General features: G+C 44.0%; 1 protein-coding gene across 5 annotated transcripts in view; it reads left to right on the top strand.

The window, feature by feature from the left end:
* Positions 1 to 18,338: 18,338 nt before the first annotated feature.
* The window catches only part of EPHA5 (EPH receptor A5), a 647,731-nt gene continuing 644,154 nt past the window's right edge, over positions 18,339 to 21,915 (top strand). The window contains exon 1 of one of the 5 annotated variants that reach the window (XM_069235711.1): positions 18,339 to 19,311. In XM_069235711.1, the coding sequence (XP_069091812.1) occupies positions 19,185 to 19,311 (127 nt within the window). In that variant the 5' untranslated portion in view covers positions 18,339 to 19,184. The remainder of the gene's footprint in view (positions 19,312 to 21,915) is intronic. The other 4 variants (XM_069235720.1, XM_069235739.1, XM_069235728.1 and 1 more) reach the window with 4 other exon arrangements.

The raw sequence follows: 21,915 nt of genomic DNA, 5'->3' as shown, positions 1-21,915 counted from the left end.
ACCTCTCTCAACTGGATCCTTTCATGTATCACTTTGCATGTGTATAATACACGGATCATGTTCTCCAGGCAGGGATCCACACACTAGATGATGGTGTTGCCTAGGAAAAAAATGTCTGGGAGGGCACAGCTTCTTTGTCTGTTTACCTTTCAGAAAAATCAGATTTTATAGGCTTCCCTGGGAGGGGACCAAGCCTGAACCCACATGCTGCTGCTAACCCCTTTCTGAAGGGTCTCTCCCAAACATTTTGCCTTCACCCTTCTGTATTCTAAACCTGTTATTCTGGGTTTTAGGACTTTACCCCTGCTAACCAGTGCTAAAGTGGTTGTGTTGTCTCCTTCAAACATGGTACGATTAGCTTAAACCCATTGGTATACTTATTTTACTTGTGATCCTAGTAAAGTGACAATACCTGTGCCCAGGGTGTGTAAATTGAATGCTGCTATTCTGGCTGCAGCAGTTATTATGCAACCCACTTAATTAGCCCTTTAAACATGACTCAGTGCTGCTATTGCAGCCTATATATGCAATTCTAAACTGCTATGTCGACGTGACAAAATAAACCTTTTGCCAGGCTCAAAACCTTTCTTTTAATACATGTAAGTAGCGCCTAGGGCAGGCCCTGGACAGCCCAGAGGGCAGGGTACATTGTATTTAAAACTTTGGCATATACCTTTTAATTTTACATGTTGTGATAGAGAAAAACACTTAAATTAATCTTCATTACCTCGAGGTCTACCTCTTCCATGGAATAACATTGGAGTTACCTTATTACATTTAATAAGCTGTAACATCTAAATGGAAACAGGTAATCAGTTCATGTTTGGTGTTTTGGGAATTGTGATTGATAAAACCCTCTCTTATGGTAAAGTTAGATTTTAAAGTACAATTTTGAACATGCCACTTTTAGAAAGTTGCCACCTTCCTACACCAGCAGCCTGTCTCTAGGTTACATTACTGGGTATAGTTGACAGTTAGGTTTTGTGTATTCCACTTAGACAGCCACACACAATAGAGAACTTAGGTGTACCTGGATGGGCCATAGCTGGCGGTGTGGGAGGGAGGAGCTGGACATAGACCTGCTTACACTTAAAAAGGCTGTGTCCTGCCTCTACAGAAAGAGCTGCATGCCCCCTGTATTTAGACTGGAGCTAGGGAAGAGGAGTCAGGGAACCTGCGCACTTCAAAGGGAATTCTTTAGAAGCTTCCCCCACTTCAAAGGAGGTACCTGGTATAAATATTGGACCTTAGACTCCCAACTCTTCAGTACACTTCTGGACCTGTAGACCTGCCAGGATGAATGACTTTTGTGCTGCTGAAAGAATTGCCATGATCCTGGACTGCTGCTCTGAAGAACTGCTGCCCACCTTGAACCCATCTTTTGGACTCTGCCATCTGCAAGTCTTACCCTGCCAAGTGGTGCCACCCCAGTCCTAGACCCTTGGAAGTGTCCCTTAAGGTGTTCTTCCAGCCCATTTGTGGATCCAACAGAACCGACTGTTCTCCTCTGCTGCATGGTGCAACCCCAAGCAGAACCTAGGCATTGCCTCTGCTGCAAGGGTTCTCGCAGCACAAGGACTCTGCATCAACCTTGCAGCCCAAATTGTAACTGCTGCTGCGTGATGCCTCCCCATGCACGCCCTCACATTGCAGATCTCTTATTGACGGCTTCCTCGACCATGGTGTAGGTTCTCGCACCACAGCTTCACGGCTCCTCGGAACTGACACATCACCTTGGATGAGCAATGCATCTTCAATGCCAGACTTTGCATTGCAATCCGTCGTCGATAGGATCCTCTGCAGCGATGCAGGGCCTCACATCACAGCTTTGCAGGGAACAACACATCTCATCAGTTATGCAACATATCCTCAACAGTGGAAAATTGCAATGCTCTGCATTCAGGATTTAAGGTACTCTTGTTCAGCTGACCTAACTGGGTCTCAGTAGTTGGCCCATGCTCCATCACGGTCAGCCTGAACTTGTAATTTTGTCTCAGTCTAGCGCAACCAGATATCCACAGTTGGTGCTTTGTGTTTTTTGGCGCTAGTTTTACTGAAATGTTTAAACCTCCATATCCTCGGTTCTAGTGGTTGGATTTTTGTTGGTTTGATCTCGATTTATGTATTAAACTTTCTTTATTTTTCTAAGTAGGTGGGATTGTTCTTGCATTGTGTTTTCACTTTATTACTTTTTGAAGTGCTGCATAAATACTTTATACATTGTCTCTAAGTTTTTTTTTTTTTTTTGTTTATATTTTTTTTAATCTGTTTAATAAACGTAACTCAAAAGCAACAGTACACTCCACTTACTTTAGTAAGAGAATAAACATATTCTCTTTTCATGTACATTCACACGTACTTGTAATTTTTGTACAATACGGTTTCATTTTAGCGTACTGGCATACACCTTAAAATTGTGCAACTTGTAACAATAGTCAAATCCATTATTATGATTAGGTATATATAGTGGCGTCATAAATAATATCGGCAACATTAGGCTTTGAAGGCAAGAGAGGTATCTTTACTTTACGTGTGTATAATGTGATTAGTAGTAAAGTCAGGTCAGGGCTAACGGGTTAGTAGCACACGATCTTGTCACCTAGATTCTCACCTGGATGGAGCTTCGTTTATTGCTTGCTTTTAGGTTTTGGTTGGATATGGTGATGTCAGCTGAGATAATGTGAGAGGCATGAGGGGTCTGTTGTTATGAATATTGAGTGTCGAACAGGAGGTCTCGTTTCGTATGCCTAGCGTTTCAGGGAGGGTACATATCGTCTCTGGTTTCTATTTTTACTGCAAAGAGATCCCAGTTTTCAGCACCCTCGTGTATCTGACCCTTATATTGCAATTGCCTTAATGTGTGAGCCTCTGCTAGTGTGGAACTGTACAAGTCTTTAAGCCAGGCGAAGTAAAAAGGGGCATTTGGGGCCTTCCAGTGTGTAAACGATCAAACGCTTATATATCACAAATGCGAGATTTATAAACTTGTGAATGTGTTTATCTCCCTTGCCCTGATGCCGTATACCTAGCAAACAGGATTCTGGAGTGGGTGCAAGCGTGTGAACTACTATGTCTGCTGTGGTTTCAGTGATGCGATGCCAACCAGTATTTATTGGGTGGCAGTCCCAGACCATGTGATAGAAGTTAGCAGCAGGAGTAGCGCATCTAGGGCATTCTGGTTTAGAGTTTGGGTATATTTTATTGATACGGGCCGGAGACAGGTATGATTGATGGATGTAGCTAAATTGAGTATATCTCAGTCTAGTGTTGTGGGATACGGACTTGATCATGGTGAGGGCTGCTACCCAAGTTTTCTGGGCGGTTGGTGTAGTAAGGATGGAGTCCCAGCGGAGTTTAACCTGAGTTAAGGCAGTGCAGGCTCCTGTTAGGAGTATTTTATATAGTTTAGTGATAATGCCCTTCACGTTGCCCATAGTAAGTATTGAAGTAAATAGAGGGGATTCGTCGGGTTCATTGGGATTGCATCCCCAGAGGTTAAGTTTGAGTTTGGTGATGGCACCGAATGTCAAGAAGGCCCCTGGTTGCATAACTCCAGCAGTCACCAATTCTGCAAAGGTGCTTGCTTTAGAGCCCGAATAAAGGTCCCCGCGTTCAGTGTTTTCGTAACACGTATATTATGATGAGAGGAGAGAGCATGAATGCCCGGCACTTGAGACAGTGGCATTGAAGGAGAATAAGGGGGAGGTGGGGTTCTGCCCTGGACATATCTCCGCCAGCAGTGTCTGGCCGTATCCAACAGGGGGGGATGTATTAAGTGGATAGGGGGGTCTAACTATCAAAGATGTCAGTATCGTTTGTGGTGCTGTGTAAGCAGTTATCGCTGCACACTCTGGGGTGGATGGTTCATTAAGCCACATGGTTACCCATTGAATCTGGGCTGCTGCGTAATATAGTTCAAAATTCTGCATGCCGAGCCTGCCTTCTTCTTGTGGATATTGTGTGATGGCTAGCGCTACCCTACTTCTGTCCTTGCCCCATAATAAATCAGTCAGTAAAGAATGTAGTTTATGAAAAAACGAGCCTGGCAAAGATATCGGGAGCGCAGTAAAGTAATATAAAAATCTCGGTAGTATTAACATTTTGACTATGGCCATTCGGCCGATAGGTGATAGAGGGAGTGAGCTCCAAAATGACAAGGAGCCGTGGGCAGAACGTAGCAGTCTGTCTAGGTAGCCCTCTCTTAGGGCCGTCATGGAATGATATAGATGAACACCTAGATACTTAAAAGTCTGATGTGCCCATGGCAATTGGTGTAGGGGCAGTAACATTTGCTGTTCATTAGGTATACATGTAAGAGGAAAGATACATGATTTAGTCCAGTTCACGTGTAGGCCAGAAGCAAGGGCAAAAATATCCAGAATTTGAATTACCCTTGTTAGGGGGGGTAGTATGATTGCGCAGGTATACCAGGGCATCATCTGCGTATAAGGATATAATATGATATGCATTAAATTCTTGGATGCCCCATATATGAGCGTAGCTACGAAGCTTAATTGCCAATGGTTCCATAGCTATTGCGAATAATAAGGGAGAGAGAGGGCAGCCTTGTCTAGTGCCTCTGCCAATGGGGAATACCTACATTGTCTCTAAGTTAAGCCTGATTGCTCTGCGCCAAGCCACTAGAGAGTTGAGCACAGATAAACTTGGGGTTTGCTTGTGGCCTCACCCTGACAAAGAGTGTGGTTCTGCTTGAGTAGGGTTTCACCCCCTCAACCAGTAATCCAATTTCTAGCACCCACATTGCCAAATGGGTTGACTTTGATTGCAAACTGAAATGTCTCCATGTTGCACTTTGAGGATGTTCTTGTAATGTGGGTTAGGCCCAACCACACAAGTGGGGTACCTTTTTCATCAGAAGTAGTGAAATGCTGGTGTAAGGAATCTTGTGGATTCTGGCAGATTCCACAACTTTTCCTCACAGATAAGTGAAGAAAATATGGATTTTTGGCAAAGTTTTAGCTTTGCAGTGTGTTTGAGAGCATTCTGGATAAGAAAATATAGTGGGATGCATGCATGTCACACCACCCTGGAATCTCTGGGAGTCTATGTTTCAGAAATGTTTGGCCTTGGTAGATTTCCCTGGGTGGCAGCTGAGCACAGGCTCAAACTCTAAGATACCAATATCACAAAAACATTTTGAGGCTTTTACTGTCATGGGCGATAGGCCCAATCAAACAAGTAGTGTGCTGTTTTTATCAGGACACATGTCGGAAAACTGAGTGGCGTGAACTTTGTGGATGTCCGCAGATGCAGGAACATTACCTCATAGAAATATGAGGAAAATTTCTAATTTTAGCCAAAGTTTATGGTTTGTAGGGCATTCTGGATAAAAACAGTGGAGTTCATGCAAGACATATCCTGAACTCATTCAATCAACCAATCGATCATTCAATAATAAATGTTAATTTAGACAAATAGGGGGTCATTATGACCCCGGTGGTAGGTGATAACGTGGTGGTAGTACCGCCAATAGGCTGGCGGTACATACCACCACATCATGGCATTTGCGGGGTGGCTGTAGCCAGCCTGCCAATTCACCGTTCCTACCGCCATGGCGGTAGCAGCCGCCGGGCTGGAGATAACAATCTCCAATCTGGCGGCAGCTATTGTACAACCAGCGGCATTTTGACCCTGCCTACCATATGGTTTTCATGGCATTCACAATGTGACAAACACCATGGTGGTAGGCCCTACCAGTGACAGGGAATTTCTTCCCTGTCACTGGCAGGAGGCTCACCCACACCCCCAAACACTCCCCAGATGCCTCCCACCCCTCCTCCATCCACACTCCCCCTTTCTGATCCCCCCATTCACGCACACTCGCAAACACACTCCACGCATACACGCACTCATTCACATTGGCATACACGCATTCATTCATGCACACATCCATTCATTCTTGCACACATCCGTACACACATTCACACTGACATGTATACACGCATTCACAATTCCATTTGTACACGCATTCTCACACGTGCATACACCCACGCAAACAACACACCACACACACAGTCGCATTCATGCACACTCACACATTCATGCACACAACCGCACGCACACACACACACACACACAAAACACCCCGTTCCCCCTGTCGGAAGCCCAACTTACCTGCATCCAGGAGGTCTTCAGACAGGAAACGGGATAGGGCGCTGCTACCGCCAGCAGCGCCCACCAGCAGAACACCACCAGGCCGTATCATGTGTCATGATACAGCTGGCAGTGGTCTACTGGCGTGGCGCTGCTGGTGGTAGCAGCGCCACTTTACCATCATCCGCCAGTATGGCCACAGACAGATTTCTGCCCTTCTTGTGGCGGAAGTTCGGCTATGGTCATAATTTGGCAGACAGATGGTAGCCGCGGTGATGGTCTTTTGGCGGCCGTCGCCGGGGAGGTAGGCGGCTAATACCGCCATTGTCATAATTAGGGCCCAATCTTTAAAACAACATAAAACATACAACGTAAAACATCCTAAAATATACACCAGCAATAATCCTCCTAAAATTCTTATAAGAAATAGACACTGATCATAAAATTCATAAGAACAGACACATAGAATATATATTATCTAAGATCATTGCTAATATATGTGCCAGTAGTGGTACTACACCCCAGGGTGAAAGGCTACCTATGGCAAAAGCAACATCCAGATATCGCATGTCTATAAGAAACGTCACTGCTCGCACCTGATTAAAAATACCATATTTTGAAAACAATGGTTTTAAAATGACTTTCCACAGGGGCAAAACTTTTAGGCAATCCATTAGGATGTGCAGATTATCACATTTAATGCCCAGGCCATACATGAATTTACCTTCTGCATCCGTCACTGGTGTTTCTATCTTATCACTACTAAAACATGGATTTATACCCGCCCGCAGCCTCAGCAGTTCATATCTAAGCCGGCGATTGGGTAATAAGTCCACATAAGGGAACCATTCTTCGTTATTCTATGAGAATAGCAAAAACTGAACTGAGGGCTTCCTTTTTAGGTATTTCCTATCATAATCTCTAGAAATCTATTTTATTATTGGTCTAAAGTCATTCCTTGAGACTTCTATATTCAGATTCGTAGTACATAGTGTCACATTCACTTCTTTATCTATAGCCTCGAGGCTTTTCTTAACCCCTTGGCCGTTTAATTCGCTATGCATGATTTCCTTTGTGCACCATAATGAAACCTTTTGCAATTCTCTGGCATCTAGCCATCACCAGAATTTCACTACTGCTCCCTGCGCAAAGTAACTTCATGATGTCATACCTGTTTCCAGTCTTATTTCCTATATCATTACAGACCTTGGTCAGGACAGTAAACTTTTCAAACATTTCCCTTCCTCCGTTTCCAGCAGCATTTGCCACTTAAATCTAACAGCTCAACTCCTTACTGGAACTGGGTGTGAATCATATCAACATAGGCATTTAATACAGGTCTGTAAGTCATCTCTCCGTAATCTCTGTTGAACTGTTTCAGTCCACTTACCGAGGCAAGGGCTTTTGCTTAAAGAGATTCAATATGTATATTCCACTTTAAATTGCTCTCAAATCATACACCCAGATACTTATATTCTTTTACCAAAACCAGTTTGTTGAGGCCTAAGCGCCACATAAACTTTATTAGAACATTGGAATGCTGGGGGCTCCATTGAAAACAATGGAGTGCTGTGGGCTTTTACTGGCCGGTAAAAGCCCGCAGCGCCAACATTCCAATGTTCGCTTTGTTCACAGCAACAGCTGTGAACAAAGCGGGCTCCGTGAACATTTTTTTTTTTAATGGAACATTCTGCCCTGTGTGGCAGAATGTTCTAATAGCTTTAGAACCTGCCGTAGCGGGCTCTACCGGCTATTAAAGTCCCTCTCCCTTGTTTAACGCGGGGAGCGGGCCTTTAATAGCCGGTTGAGCCCGCTACGGCGGGTTCTAAGGCTATAATAGTGTTTTACCAAAGGCCAGGAATTTAGTATTTTCCATGCTCACCACCAGTCTTTTGCTAGCAGAGTATTCCATAAACACAGCCAGCTTCCTTTGTAAATTTATCTCTGTTAAATCCATAATCACAAGATTGTTTACGTACAGGAGTTATGCTACATGATTCCCATTCATTTTAGGACTGACTTCTTTTGCTGCAGCTTGGGTTACCAGTGAATCTGCTATAAACAGGGAGAAAAGTAAGGAGGTTAGCACACATCCCTGCCTCAACCCATTATTAATTGGAATTTTCTGGGATAGTGACCCCTCAGTATATGTAATTACCTGTGCGCAGTTATGTTAGTGTAATTTTTTAATCAAAACCAGGAGTCCTGTCAGGATACCCTGTTTCCCCAAGGTTTACCACAGACAGTTCCGATCCACCAGATCAAAAGCTGCATGAAGCAACTAAATAAGCTACCCCTTTGCTTCACTGACTTCTGAGCTAGGGGCCATAAGCTAAAATAGTTGTCTATTGTGAAATAGCCTTCTGTAAGGCCCCCTTGTTCCAGGGGTATAATATGGTTTAGCTCCACCCATTCATTGAGACTACCTAGCATAATTTTTGCAAAATGATTTTCACTCACATCCAGCAGGGTGATTAACCGGTAATTCTTGGGGACATTCATGTCTCCTCTTCTATATAGAGGCCTAATGATAGCCCCTTTGCAATTGTCTGGGAATTGACCCCTAGCAAGTATCCCTTAAAACGCTGGGTGAAAGAATTTGACCCACCAATCAGGTGTGGTCTGAGCAATACCAGCTGAGAGATTATCTGGCCCGCTGCTCCAGTCAGGACCATCGTCAATATAATGTTTTTCATATTGGCCGTAGAGAAGTGCGCTCTCAGATCAACATCCACCCTCCTCCATTGGATTATACCCGTCTTCTTGGGTGCTGGTCTACCTTCATGAAATTCTTTTAGATATTTAGCCCAAGCCTCTTCTGCCACCACGCAATTCATTGTACCCATCTCCTTGGCTGTACCTAGCTGTACAAGCTTCAAGAACTTTCTTACATTTTTAATTTCCATTGCTTTTAACAGGTTTTCCAAACATCTCTCCCTGTGTATTCTCTTACAATCTCTGATTTGTTTTTTATACGCTTTCTTAGACTTTTGGAGACAATCATAAATCCCACAGTCAAACTTCACCTCTTTCCTAATCTGAGCCTTTAGCTACCTACAGTTATCGTCATACCATCATTTGCTGTCTTTGCCTTAACCTGATTGTTCTTCTTCAGCTTCCTTTTAGTACTAACTCCATCCTTAGAAAATGTGCTACCTGCCTAATACTGTTTTCATACCATTTAATACAATTTACTTGGTCATAAGTCAACACCTGACCCTGCTGATACTTAGCTAATTTTCCTAGGTATTCCTCTGAACTTCTAGTAGTGAGACCCAGAAGCGTGGGGACAGTGTGGATAGTTGAGCATTTGTTATTATCAATTGGCTTTATCTTCATTTGTGGCTTTCAAATTTAAGGCAGTGTGCAAGAAAAGGATACTTTGCAAAATGCCCTCTAAATCACATGATTGTATGGGTAACCTCAAATTCAGAGTTGTACAAATAAACAATATTCCTCAACTCAGTGTCTAGGACCAAGGTCAGACTGAGACAGAAAATAGACAAGGGCGCCTAAATAACAGTGGCCCCAATTAGAGAATCTGGTAGCTAGAAAATGGACCACATTTGCAAATCAGACCAGTTTTTTACTTGTCCAGACATGCTGTATTGGTGTGTGGGAGACTGCATGTATTTGTGATTGTTGTATGCAAAGTTTGTGGTAAGATCAGAGAACTTAATAGCAAAAACGGACCCACCAGACTATAAAACTGACCCAGAAACAGCCACAAAAAATGGTTTATTGACTGACCTATCAGGCAAGCCCTTCTGACAGTGCCAGAATACCCAACTGGTCAGCCTGACCCTGTAACAAGGCATGTTTCATAAATTCATAGGTTTCCTTTATGCACATTTTTCCTTAATTAGATTTTACCATATGAATTGTTACATGGTAAGTAAACAGTTAAAATCATTACAAGCTACAGCTCAGTTGCTGGCTCTGTTATTGTTTATTTTTGGAACGACCAAAACACACTAAGAGGCATATTTACAAGGAGCTCGCGCCATTCCATTTTTTTCGACGCAGCGGTGGCGCAATCCGTGCTCCACAATTCTCCATATTTACAAACTGATGCATTGGGCCCACAGTGCCAGTTTGTAGAGACCTGCGCCACATTATTCCTGCACCAGGTATAATTGATGCCGGGCTTTTAAAATGGGACTTACCTCTTTGTTCTGACACTTTGCTAGAGTTGCTTCAGTTTTACAAACCAACTCCAGCAATGCGTCACTTTAGGGCCAACAGACGCGTCAGAATTTCTGACACATCCATGAAAACTTGCGCCATGGAGCTCTGTATTGTAAATACAGTGCATACATGGGATTGTTGGGACATTTACAGCAGTCACAAGGAATCTGACGCACTGATGCCGGTGCGTCAGATTCTTGTAAATATGCCCTTAAATGTTGACTCAACCAGTAGCGCCTGGCGGATGTAAAGGTATACTGCTTTTAGAAATTAGACATCAGGCCAAAAAGTTATGAATGAAAACATTTCTTTTTTTCCCATTTCTACCACAAATTACAAGTTGGTTAAAACAAGTAAAACCACTAAAAATATGAACCACTAAAAAGCACCAAAAAAATGAAAAATGGATTACAGCTAACAAAAATGCAAAAACTGCGGTAATTCTTACAAATCAACTTGTTCCTGAAAGCTGGGAATATGGTGATCCTAGCACAACAAACCTTTGCTTAATGCCATTTTAGGTTAAAAAAAAAAAACTATTTCTTGAACAGCATTTTTCCCACTTTAACACGATTCCATATTTTAGCTATGTTCGCGGTTCCCTCTAGGATAGCCACAACCCCTGTGGAGCTTTAGAAACCCCTTCATATGAGTAAAAATGATGCACATTTGGCCTGGTTACCCTTTGTGGGAAAATGTTATTAAGGGTTAAACATGAAGTGTTCCAAACATCAAACAAGGACTCACCACTGGAGTGTAAAAAGTCTCAGCAATAGGGGGCCTTCGGACATTCTACTGAGAAGTCCTCACGTTGTGTGACTGCTGAATATAATGCAAATGATAAGTGTTGCTGCACTACTTTTCAACATCAGCTATCTTATTTATAGAGCTCTAGATACTTAAAACTGGCGAGGCATGGACTGCCCACAGTGTCCCATGAGAAAAGCTTGCAGGGCTGAGCTAAGGATGAGCCTTCTGCATCTGGATTTCTGAGAGGCTTTTTGTCTCCTGGGTTCCGGGTTTATACTGTTGACGAGGCCAGCTGTTTGTCTTCACACTCCAGTTCTTTGCCGACTGTTCATCAGTTTATAGTTTACATAGCAGAAGGCACCTACACCTTTTTTTTCCGAGAAGGTTTTATTTGTGAACGAAGAAGAACTATTTTCATTTCCTTCGGATTGTATATTCCGTTGTGAGTAATGCTATGAAATATAATAGTGCACATTGTGGATTAACTATTGAGGAGCAGAAGAAAGCCTGTAAGAGCAAGAGTATATTTGTGAGTCGGTTTTCGTGTTGCTTTTCTTTAAATATTCAACAAGTTAATGACATTCTCTAGTTTATGTGGGGTGGGATAGAATGGGATGGGGTGGCATGGTGTCAACACTTGGGTGCTAACTGGCTCGAGAAGTCAAACACACAAGACAGCATTTGATGCTCTCACACACACACACACATAAACACACACACTATGTCTAAAACATTACCCAAACCTTAGACTGTTTTCATCATTTAAAGGTTGTCCAAGATATATTTTCAAGTCAGATATTTGTCTGCGCATTTTGGAGAAAAGGTCATCCCACCATATTCAAGTTTTCAAAACATAAAAGAAAAGTACATTATAAACATGTAAACATATGGTACGGGCCCATTTAGTATGCAATTTCAGAAAATGAAATATTCCATTCCACAAGATTGCACACTTGAGAAAATAATCAACGCTGATTAACATGAGATGCTAAAAAAATAAAATCAATCATTGTTAAAATACAAAAATGTCGGAACTCAGAAACAAAATCCATAAATCTAAGCAATTAACTCATCAAACCTATATAGGGTCACTTGATACTATAATTTTTCACTCACTCTGTCTTCTGCCGATCAGCTCTGTCGCCTTGGGAAAGATGCAGAAATTGCCTTGACATCTTTTTATGAAAAAAACTTATGCCACCACGTTTTTTCAGACGTTTTACAGGAAGACGCTATTATTTTGCAAACATAACATTGCGCGCCTTGCTCGCCTGTGTAGTACGGGCCATAATGGAAAGCTCTGCGCCAATGAAAGCTCCTGGGCTTACTCCGTGTCAAGCATAGTGCTGCAGACAGAGACCTGCAACCCGGTGCCTTCCAGTGACTACCACTGTGTCCTACCGGTTGAATCAGCAACATTGAGATGAATTTCGACAATCAATAGATTACCGAAATCTTACCACTATCTGGCACGCTGTTAGAAGCGCAGCAGTTAAATAATGCTTCTGCTACTTACATGCGTTTATAGTAACTGCACCACGTTCCATTTCTTCAAAATTCATTTTAAATGTATAGTAGCCGAAGTTTATTATTCCAGCCACAGGAAAATAAAAAACGGTCTACCATAAGTGAATTATGGGTTGCGTTTTAGACTCTTGCAGCTTCTTTTTTTCTTCCTTTGGGGTTGTGTAGCTATTCTGTGGCTTAGTGGCTTTTTCTTTGGCAGTTCTGAGCTTTCAAGAAGTCAGTTTAGGTCTATCTGTGGAGCTCTGTCTCCTGGCTGGGTCCCCTAAAGTAAGATGCAACCGAAAAGAAAAAAAACACTTACTCATTTTGAGTTTGGCAGTCCCGCCACGGGACAGCCAAAATCACGGGGAGGAAGCCACTGCCATGGCGGTGACATCCCTGCAAGCGCATTACAATATTCCCACCAGGCTAACCGGCAGGAACATTGTGATATTCGTTCTCACTAGTCAGTCTGGCAGGAAACGTGCTATGATATAGGACTCGGCTAAGGTATACAAGAACCACCTTGAATAAAAATAATGGACACAAGTATAGGCAACGCCAGTAGGGATGATTAATTCACCCACATGCATCTTCGTGCATGTGCGACTTATGAAGCTACGGTAGCCATATGTGTCACTTTGCATGTCCATACATACAGCATGTTGCAGCTGCCATTTTCTTTTTGGTTTAATTTACCATTCTAACAGGGTGGACTCCCATCTTGGAACACTATATAAATATAAAGTGAGCCAAAATACCTTTTTTTTAGTACGAGATCCCCAGCAGCAAATTGCAGCTGCTGAACCAAAAAAGAAAACAATAAGAATAAGAAAGGGAATAAGAAGAATATTAAAAGAATAAGGCGCAGGGTGAAACAACAGTGGAGAAGGTGGGAAAGAGTAAGTGCTGGCAAGTGGCAGGAGAAGCGGGGACAATGTTTGGGGTATGTATTAATTAAATTTAAAAAAAAACAGAACAGGACTGGATAGGAAAGTGACAGGGAGTGGTGGGAAAGAACAGATTTGCTGGAGAGGTCAGAGCAACAAGTAGAGAATAGAAGGCAGGGATTTGAATGGAGAGCAAATACCAAGTGGGAAAGAGAGCAAAACATAACGTGCACTCCCATGGAGTGCTCAAACAAAATGAAAAAAAGGAATTCTCAGAGTGTAAGCACTGGAAGTGTACAAGTCATCAAAAGTATGGTGCAGAAACTATGCTCCACTGACAGACAAACACAAGAAGAGAAAGAAAAGCCATCAAACAAGAAGCAAGCAAATGAGACGGACAAGAAAATTAATCAATGACAAGCAATAGGGTGACCCAAAGCCCAGTATAAGTGTTGGTACTGTTTACAACAAGTTTTTCAACAACTTTTAGCTTTCAGCTGTCTGTACTTGAGACCTAAAAAGGTTATAGAAAATCATATTTAACAAAACAATGTTTGGAGTTGGGCTTCACATGTACCAGACAATGTGTTCTGATATCCTGCAACCGAACTAACGAGAGGCATCAAGCATGGACTAATTTAGATCTAACCTAATCACCTTTATTCGGGTAGAATTAGGGAGGTGAAGATAGCATTGTAAAGTAGGTGCATCCAAGGCATCCATTAATAACTGATGGGAACCAAACCACTACCCCTTATGTATCAATCAGGACAAGCTTCATCTTGTGAGCTTTTAACAACAGTTTCATAGAGTAGCTTCCATCATATTGCTTACTAAAACTACAAAGAGTCTTTGATGCAGACATAGTGAGGTTCTTCTTGGCCCCTTAATCTGTTTTAAGTTTTGAGGTTGTGTGGCAAGGAGGCTATGTTTGAAAAGCTTTGTTCCAAATAGCCTTGATCCGACTCTTTTGTTTTTGGTTTGTGGCATGTTTTATATATCTTGGAGGAGGCTCAATGAGGTCCAATGGACTTAATCCCCAAGAAGTCAACCCACCTGGTAGTATCTGAGTGAAGCCAGAATCCAGAGTGTTGTAGAGAACAAAAGGACAGCAACCCGAGCTTCTGAAAAAGACTTTCAATTTGGGGCACAGTTGGGTATAATGTTGGGTAGCATTTGGTTACTTGGTGTACAATTATGAGCCCAATCAACTGTATGTTTAAATATTGTTGACAAAGTATTGTTTCATCAGAAATAATTTGTTCTACATGTTGTTTAAAAAAAATCAGTCCATTGTATGTAGATTTTCTGTTAACACAACACCAATGGGCAATATATTTGTAATGAAGTGCACTGCATGATATTTCTGTCAGGCGATATTCTGGCTACAATATTCTGGTATCATATCACACATTTAGCCCAGGCTCAGACCACCAAGAGTTATGTCTTATGAATAAATGATAAACTTAGATTCTTGGCTGAAACTGTGTGAGCCACTGGGTGGTTTAAGCAGAACTAAGAAAACTCAGACTGGCGCTTCTATATGTTACTGAAATCGTGGATGGATGTAAACTGTTCTTTGATAAATCTGTTGAAGAGGTTCCATTTTATTCTGTAATTGCAACCCCTGCAGTCCACTCCAGCAGCAACCTTAATGCTGGAATTGGGGCTTACATTCACCAGTATTTGGTAAAATATTGTATCGGCATTATTCATTACAATCTTAACACCAACAGATTATCAGTGATGGCCTCTTTGGATGAAGTTGAGGGATTTAAATTAGGGGTGTGAGAAATGTGCTTAATTTGCTGTAGCGTAATTACATGAAATTACCACACAATTATTTGAAATTACACTGAATAACGCAAACTGCATATTTCAATAAAAATAAAAAAAATTGAGTTCATTTCCGGTTGCTCTGGTTGAAAACACTGCAGCTGTCATCTGGATTAAACGTTTTGCACTTAAAAATTACCCATATAGTCAAGTCAAGTGAAAAAATCTACCTGAAATGTTTGCTGGCCACCTACATCAACTGTACTGCTGCTCTCATTCAAAACACTGCTGCTCACTTTCAGATTTGTAGTTTCACGCTCAAAAATTAGCTGAAAGTCTGCTCGGGTAAAAAAATCTACCTATAATGCAACTGAAGTTCAAAAATTACCTGTATGATAGGTTGTGTTACAATTTCTCCCCAAATGTATGCGATGTGGCAATGTTGCCTACATTTTGTAATTCACATTTACCCAAATTACACCAATTTTATGCTTCCCCAAATAAAATTTAGCAAGGCGTAATTTACATTTTGACTGTCCCCAACAGAATGGAAAGGTGATCTTTGTCTTTGACACAAAATGAGTGTCCACCCATAGAACATGCTAAAAATGGAGCGGTTAAGGGATCCCATTGTATAGAAGGTACTGGAGGCAATGTTGGTGCAGTCAAGTATATTAGAGAGTGAGGTAGAAGCCACCACACAGTAGAAGCATTCGTTTTTGTTTTTTTATTTAATTTTATGTTTTTAATATTTATACAGCACGTGACACAAACTTAATTGACTCTTGGCATTGTAGAAGCAAAAACATTGTTTGAATTAGGTCTATATTGTGCGTGATAGGAGAATATATGAGATTCTGCTTAGGAACAAAAAATAAGCTGTACTTGTATCTTGGAAATAAAGTTCCACGAAGTTCCACCACAGGGACGAAATTAGATGCAATCACATTTTGCTTGCTCAAAGTCCTAAGAAGCCTTGTGTAACCGGATAATGGTTGAACCATTTAGGTTTTTAATGGTGTCCTTCTGGTACTGATCCTTTAGTGATTTTATAGTGGTGTTTTTTATTCAAACATGTCAGTGGAAATAAGTTAACAACATATAAGAATTGCTGCCATTTTTTGTTTTGACTCCATTTCTTTGCTGTTGGGTTTGTGGTTGCTTCTGGTGCTTGACACACCAGGGTTGTTTACATTTTCTTTTCAGATTGGATTTTTTTTTTATGATTTGTCTTGTTTAAACATGTTATTCACTGCTTTAAGTGCATTGCTCTAGTTTGAGTTGCATTGTTGCTAGTTGATGCAGTGCATCTTTTGGGGGCTCTGTCATGTTTTAACATGGGTTTTCGGCCCACATTTGGGCACTGAACTGTGAGTGTTTCAAAGAACTGTCTTCGTGAAAATTTGTGTTAACTGATTACAATTGATTTCCACTGGATTTAACTGATGGCTTAGAGGGTTTTCAACGATTATGGATCTGTTACGTAAAAACTGTAGTTAATTTATGCAGAAACATGAATGTGATTATTGTTTCTCAATGGTGTACATTTTATTTCCTTTTGGCTATTATAGTGGTGATTATGTTAATCTTTCAGAAAATGTAATACAGATTATTTACAGTGTAGCTGGCACAAAGAAAGATTTATGTTACAAGTGATTGGTTTTAGTTTGTATTTTTAATTTAGCAGTGGGATTATAAAAGCATAGGCCCATGTACAAAAATGCAAATTATGCCACTAAATCCAGTGTGATCTGTGTAACTAACTGGTCAAGAGGAGTCTCCGTGAGATGCGTAGAATGCCCTCTTCAACGATTGCATGATTTTTACTTATACTCAGGGCACCTGTAATTATGTAAGTCGATAGTATCTTCTGCAAAAGCATCAACTTAATACACTTGTCACATAATTATTCACCTGCTGCATAGCTTTCAACTTTCGTCAAAAAAACGTTTCTAGTTCAAACAAATAAAAAGTTATACAAAAAGTACACGCGTCATGTTGCACATTGGAAATCTCTTTGCAAAAGTTAATGGGTCACTTTTCAGTTGCTGACTAGTATGTAGAGGTCTTTATGTGGTACACAATCAGGTAAAACGTTTGCTCTAGACAAAATTAATGTGCACCAAATTAACAAAATTGTAAAGCAATACTACCACTGAATGTGCCACATACTGCCGTATAATTGGCATCTTCTTGCTACAATGTTTAGTCAATCCTGCCTCATAATTTGGTCTACCAATGCCACATAATTTCAGAAGCCCTGCGTATATTCATATACTCTATGTAAGGATTGGAAACGGCTTGGAGACATACAAAATACTCTCCCTTTATAATATTAAGTATAAGAAAAATGGTGTGTTCTGCGATCAAACAGATAAGATAGAACTTATGTACATAACATGTACATAAATATTTTAATAATGAGATATGGTGAAATATGCCCGATGTGCTCATAATTCAACTAAATGTGGAAACGCCTAAAGGGTACCCTTCATGGCTTGATTAAAATACATTTCGATGAAGTCTATTGAATTTAGGAATTGATTATCTCAAAATAATATTTATTTTTTTAAGTTATATTTAGAATATGAATGTATTTATCCCCAGAAAGAAGCTTTACTCATTTGTGTTTATGTTCCTCCCCGCCTTCCCGTGGGTTTGAAGGGATTCCCTGCGCTCTGTTTCACTTGCAGGTGATGGTTCAAGCACTCGTACGGCTTGCAGACTATGAATGCTTTTGGCGCTAGTCCCCGCAGCATGTGAGGGAAGAGCACTGATTTCACACTGGTTTTTTCTCCGTGAAAGGGAAAGTGTGGGAACTTTTCTGGACATTTGAAGCACGCTGGCTCTCCGAACTTGATTAGAAACCAGGCGCCCTCCTTGTTGACGTAAAATAGACCGAGAAACTGTCTTTCTTGCGAAGTTGTGCCCTGAGCCCCATGTTAACGTCGAAGTTGGTGAAAGTAATAACAAGACGTCTAAAAACGGAACAAAGCGGACGGTTTTACTATGCGCCCCGAGACTCGCGGTCATCCTTGGCCGATGGTAGGGACCACGTGCTGAATTCTTTAAAAGGGCGCTTTGTAGCTTCATCTTCTCCCGGGAGCGCGAACGAATTTCATCTTTACACTCACGGGTATCGGACGCTTCAAACAGGCTGGTGCAACCTCTGCCTCCGAATCGTGTTTGTTTCATTCTCGGGCACAGCGCGCCTTCCGTTGCGATGCGTTGATTTCTGCGCCTCTTTCAATAATAGCGTTCGCTGGCGGGATGGCACCGGTGCCAGGGGCGCAGGTGGACGTGTTCCTGTCCAGCCTGTGTGCTGCCTCTTCTCAGCCCTGCACTCCGGAGCCCGGGCACGGGTGCAGGAGGCGGGGTGGTTCGTTGTGTTGCTGGAACCCATCACACACAGTCCCTTCTCCGAGCACCACAGACAGAGAGGTGGAAAGGGCTCTCCCCGCCCCTGTGAGGAGCTTCTCCTCGGCACGCCCCCACCGCACGCACCCTCAGCTGTCAGAGCCTTCCCTGTGCATCTTCTCACGCGTCCTCCTGACAGCTCCGCTCCCTCCGCCCTCTGGCCCCGTGCGCCCTCTGGAGGCTGCCTCTGACTTGGAGAAAGTGCGGTGCGCGCTACTTTCGTCCCTCGTCGGACAGGGAGCAGGAAGCGCAGGGGGCAGGGAGCGGAGCCGCGGCCGGGTGGAGGCGGCAGCGGCTGTTGGTAGAGGAGCAGAAGCCGCTGCAGGAGGCAGCTGGGGGACCAGGGAGCGGAGCATCCACCGCCGCCGGAGCGCAGCACCGGAGAACATCGCTGGAGACGTCTGTGTGGCGCAGCGCACATCCCGAGAGGAGACCCTCGCTGGAGAAGCGGAGGGCTCTGGGTGCCAGCGGAGGGGGCGCTGCCGGTGCCTGGAGGTCGGAGCGTGGAGCGGCGGCTGCTGCTGCCGGTAGCCGCCGCTGGAGATGCTCGGAGCGGCTGGAGGGGTGCTGTTGCGGGGCCACGGGGGCAGCTCCCGGTCGGCCCCCGTCTGGATCCTGCTGCTGGCGGTGGGAGGCGCCCTGCGGACCCAGGCCAGCCAAGGCAGTCAAGGTAGGAGACTGGGGGCAGAGAGTGGGAAGGTGAGGGGTAGATGTGCACACCTAGGTCACCCCGCGCAGCGGGATGCACAGATCATGCAGAGAGGGCTCGGGGCTGTTGGAAGTGTCAGGTGCTGAGTGCCTCTAGTGATGCTCTGTGCTTTTCTTACGGCTGCTTTCGGCACCTTGTACCTGAGATGTGGCTGGTGGAACACCGATTTCGCGGTGACACCTGCCCTGGGAAGAGATGGTCATGTGCAGGGTCGAGCTCTTACTCCTGATTCTGGGCTCCCCCTTCCGACTTTGTTCCGGGGTGGTCGGTGCCCCTGTGAAACGTCCGGAACCTCTTCACCCCCGCAGTTCGAGCCCCTGGGGGTTGGTTTGCGTTGCGACAGCACCGCGTTCCCCCTTACCCTCCTCCCAGACTGGCACGTATATTTGATCGCCTTGTCTGGATAGGTACCCGCACCCCAGAGCCGCCGCGCTCTGCCCAGGCTGGGGTCCGACGCCCACGCGAGCTGGCACCAGTGGCGGCTGCAAGAGACTCTCTCTCTTTTACCCAGCCTTATGTTGCCGGTTGCCTGACAGTGCAGGCAGATTGCCCTGGGATGGACACGGTCTTGGATCCGAAAAGATGCCGAGAAGACATGGCCTCTCCGCTGAGAGTCGTCTTCTCGTCCTTAGGAGTGTAGTTTAGCTGTGTGGTCCGAGCTGTCCCTCTCCTCCCCCCTCCCTCCGTTTATGACTCTACTAATGATCCCCACCTAACTGTTTGCCCTTTGCGTAGTTGCGCAGCTCGGGGGACGCCAAATCAACGGCTGCGTGCAGCTCCTGGGGTCGGGCTCTGGCCGGGGGCGGGGAAGGAGGGTCGCAGATTCAAGGTTGTGTTTGCAGTCGGGGTCCCCGTTGGTCAGTCGGCAGAGGAGCGCTGCTGAGGTGATGCCTTGGGCTCTGGGCTGCCTCCCTGCATCCCAGTAGCCGCTGCCTGGACTGCGCACACCCTCTTCACCCCTCATTCGTTTGCTCACCTCACGATTCCAACAATCCTCACAAGTTTATCCTCCCCTCTACTTTCTCCATGTCCTCAGCCCTCCTTGTGTACATTACTGAGCCGCCCTACGTGGGGCGGGTATGGCCAGACTTAGGTTCTACCCGGGATGAGCCCTCTCCACCGGTCCTGGGCTGCTTGTATTCTGCTTCAGGGAGGACCTGGAAAGCCAAGGTGCACTGTTTCCAAAAGAGCAGGGTCAAGACTGATTAGCATATACCTGTGTCCAAACTGAGATGGCTAGTGTGCAAAATAGTGAAGGACTGAGATTGGTTAGAGTGATTATCAGTGGCTGAGATAAATTCAAGCATTCCCTCTATCACTTTTCTGTATACTGATGCGTCCCGGACTATCACTCCGTGCTGGTATGTACCATTGTCTCCCTCACAACTCTCCAAGGGACAACCCCGTAATCAGCTCACTGCCAGCACCCTATGGTTGCTGAAACCCATTCTCTCTGGTGCTCAGTCTATTTTGGCCCATCTAGAACTTTCCCTCCAGTACCCCGCCCACTCCTTCCACAGGCTCACTGTGGTGCTCAGTGGTCTCGCGCACCCTTCACCCCACTGTCTCTCAGACAGGCTCCTGCCTGGTCGCTGTGGATGGGTCTCACACTAGGCTTTCCTCTGCGGAGCACTAGGCTTAGGTGAGGTGGGGGCTGGCCCTGGAGCCCCCGTAGGTGTCTGATCTGTCAGCTCTGCCTTCTGTGCACCCGGGCATAGGGAAGGGTACATCCTGGCAGAGCTCAAAACAATGGCCACCGCTCACGCATTATGGAAGAGCGTTCGTCCGATTAACAGTACCATAACTAAAGTGCGTATGACCGAGCATGCCCATGATTTCCAGGATCTGGGAATAACGCTTAAAATGCGAGGCTGTAGAGCCGACAGTGGGAATTTTCCCATTGACTTTAACAACGGGCACAGAAAGTGAAACAAAAAGAAAATGATGTTCTTCTTCCTATGGGGGTGGTGGTATGAACGCTAGGCCCGTATATGTGGATCCCGCCATGTCAGGACAGGCTGCTCGCTGGAGGTGCACCCTATGTTCAGTAGAAGCGCCAACACACACCGAATAAGGTTCTATGTATACTGCAGGGAAACACACTGATAGATCAGTAATCGTGTGATCTGGGCCCTCCCGTAGTCATGCCCTCTAGAAGAAAACCACCCCATGGCACACACACGTGTGCAGCGCTTTGTTGCTGTGATGTTTTTATATCTCATGTTGCAAGCTATTCGAGTAGTGCTTGTAGCGCTAAAGTCACGTTTAGCTGCCTGATCATCATGTTTAGAAGCCTCTTAACTGTTCCGTTTTATAGTTCTTACTGTACCGCTACTAAATCCCAGAGAGTTTCATGGCGCTTTAAAAAACGGTGAGCTTGCAATGACAGAGAATAATTGCGTACAAAGCTGGTCTATGGAGAGTGCATCGAACATACTGTGTATTCACGTCTGTATGTACTGCACATGATATATACAACGTCAGCAAATACTTATAGAGACTATAAACATCATCAATATGTGAAACTACTAGATAATATTTATTGTAAGTGGTCTTTCCTTTGAA

This window comes from Pleurodeles waltl, chromosome 1_2 (genome assembly GCF_031143425.1).
Source record: "Pleurodeles waltl isolate 20211129_DDA chromosome 1_2, aPleWal1.hap1.20221129, whole genome shotgun sequence".
NCBI lineage: Eukaryota > Metazoa > Chordata > Amphibia > Caudata > Salamandridae > Pleurodeles > Pleurodeles waltl.
The sequence above is the reverse complement of the archived record's forward strand: the minus strand, read 5'-3'. Positions and strand labels throughout refer to the sequence as shown.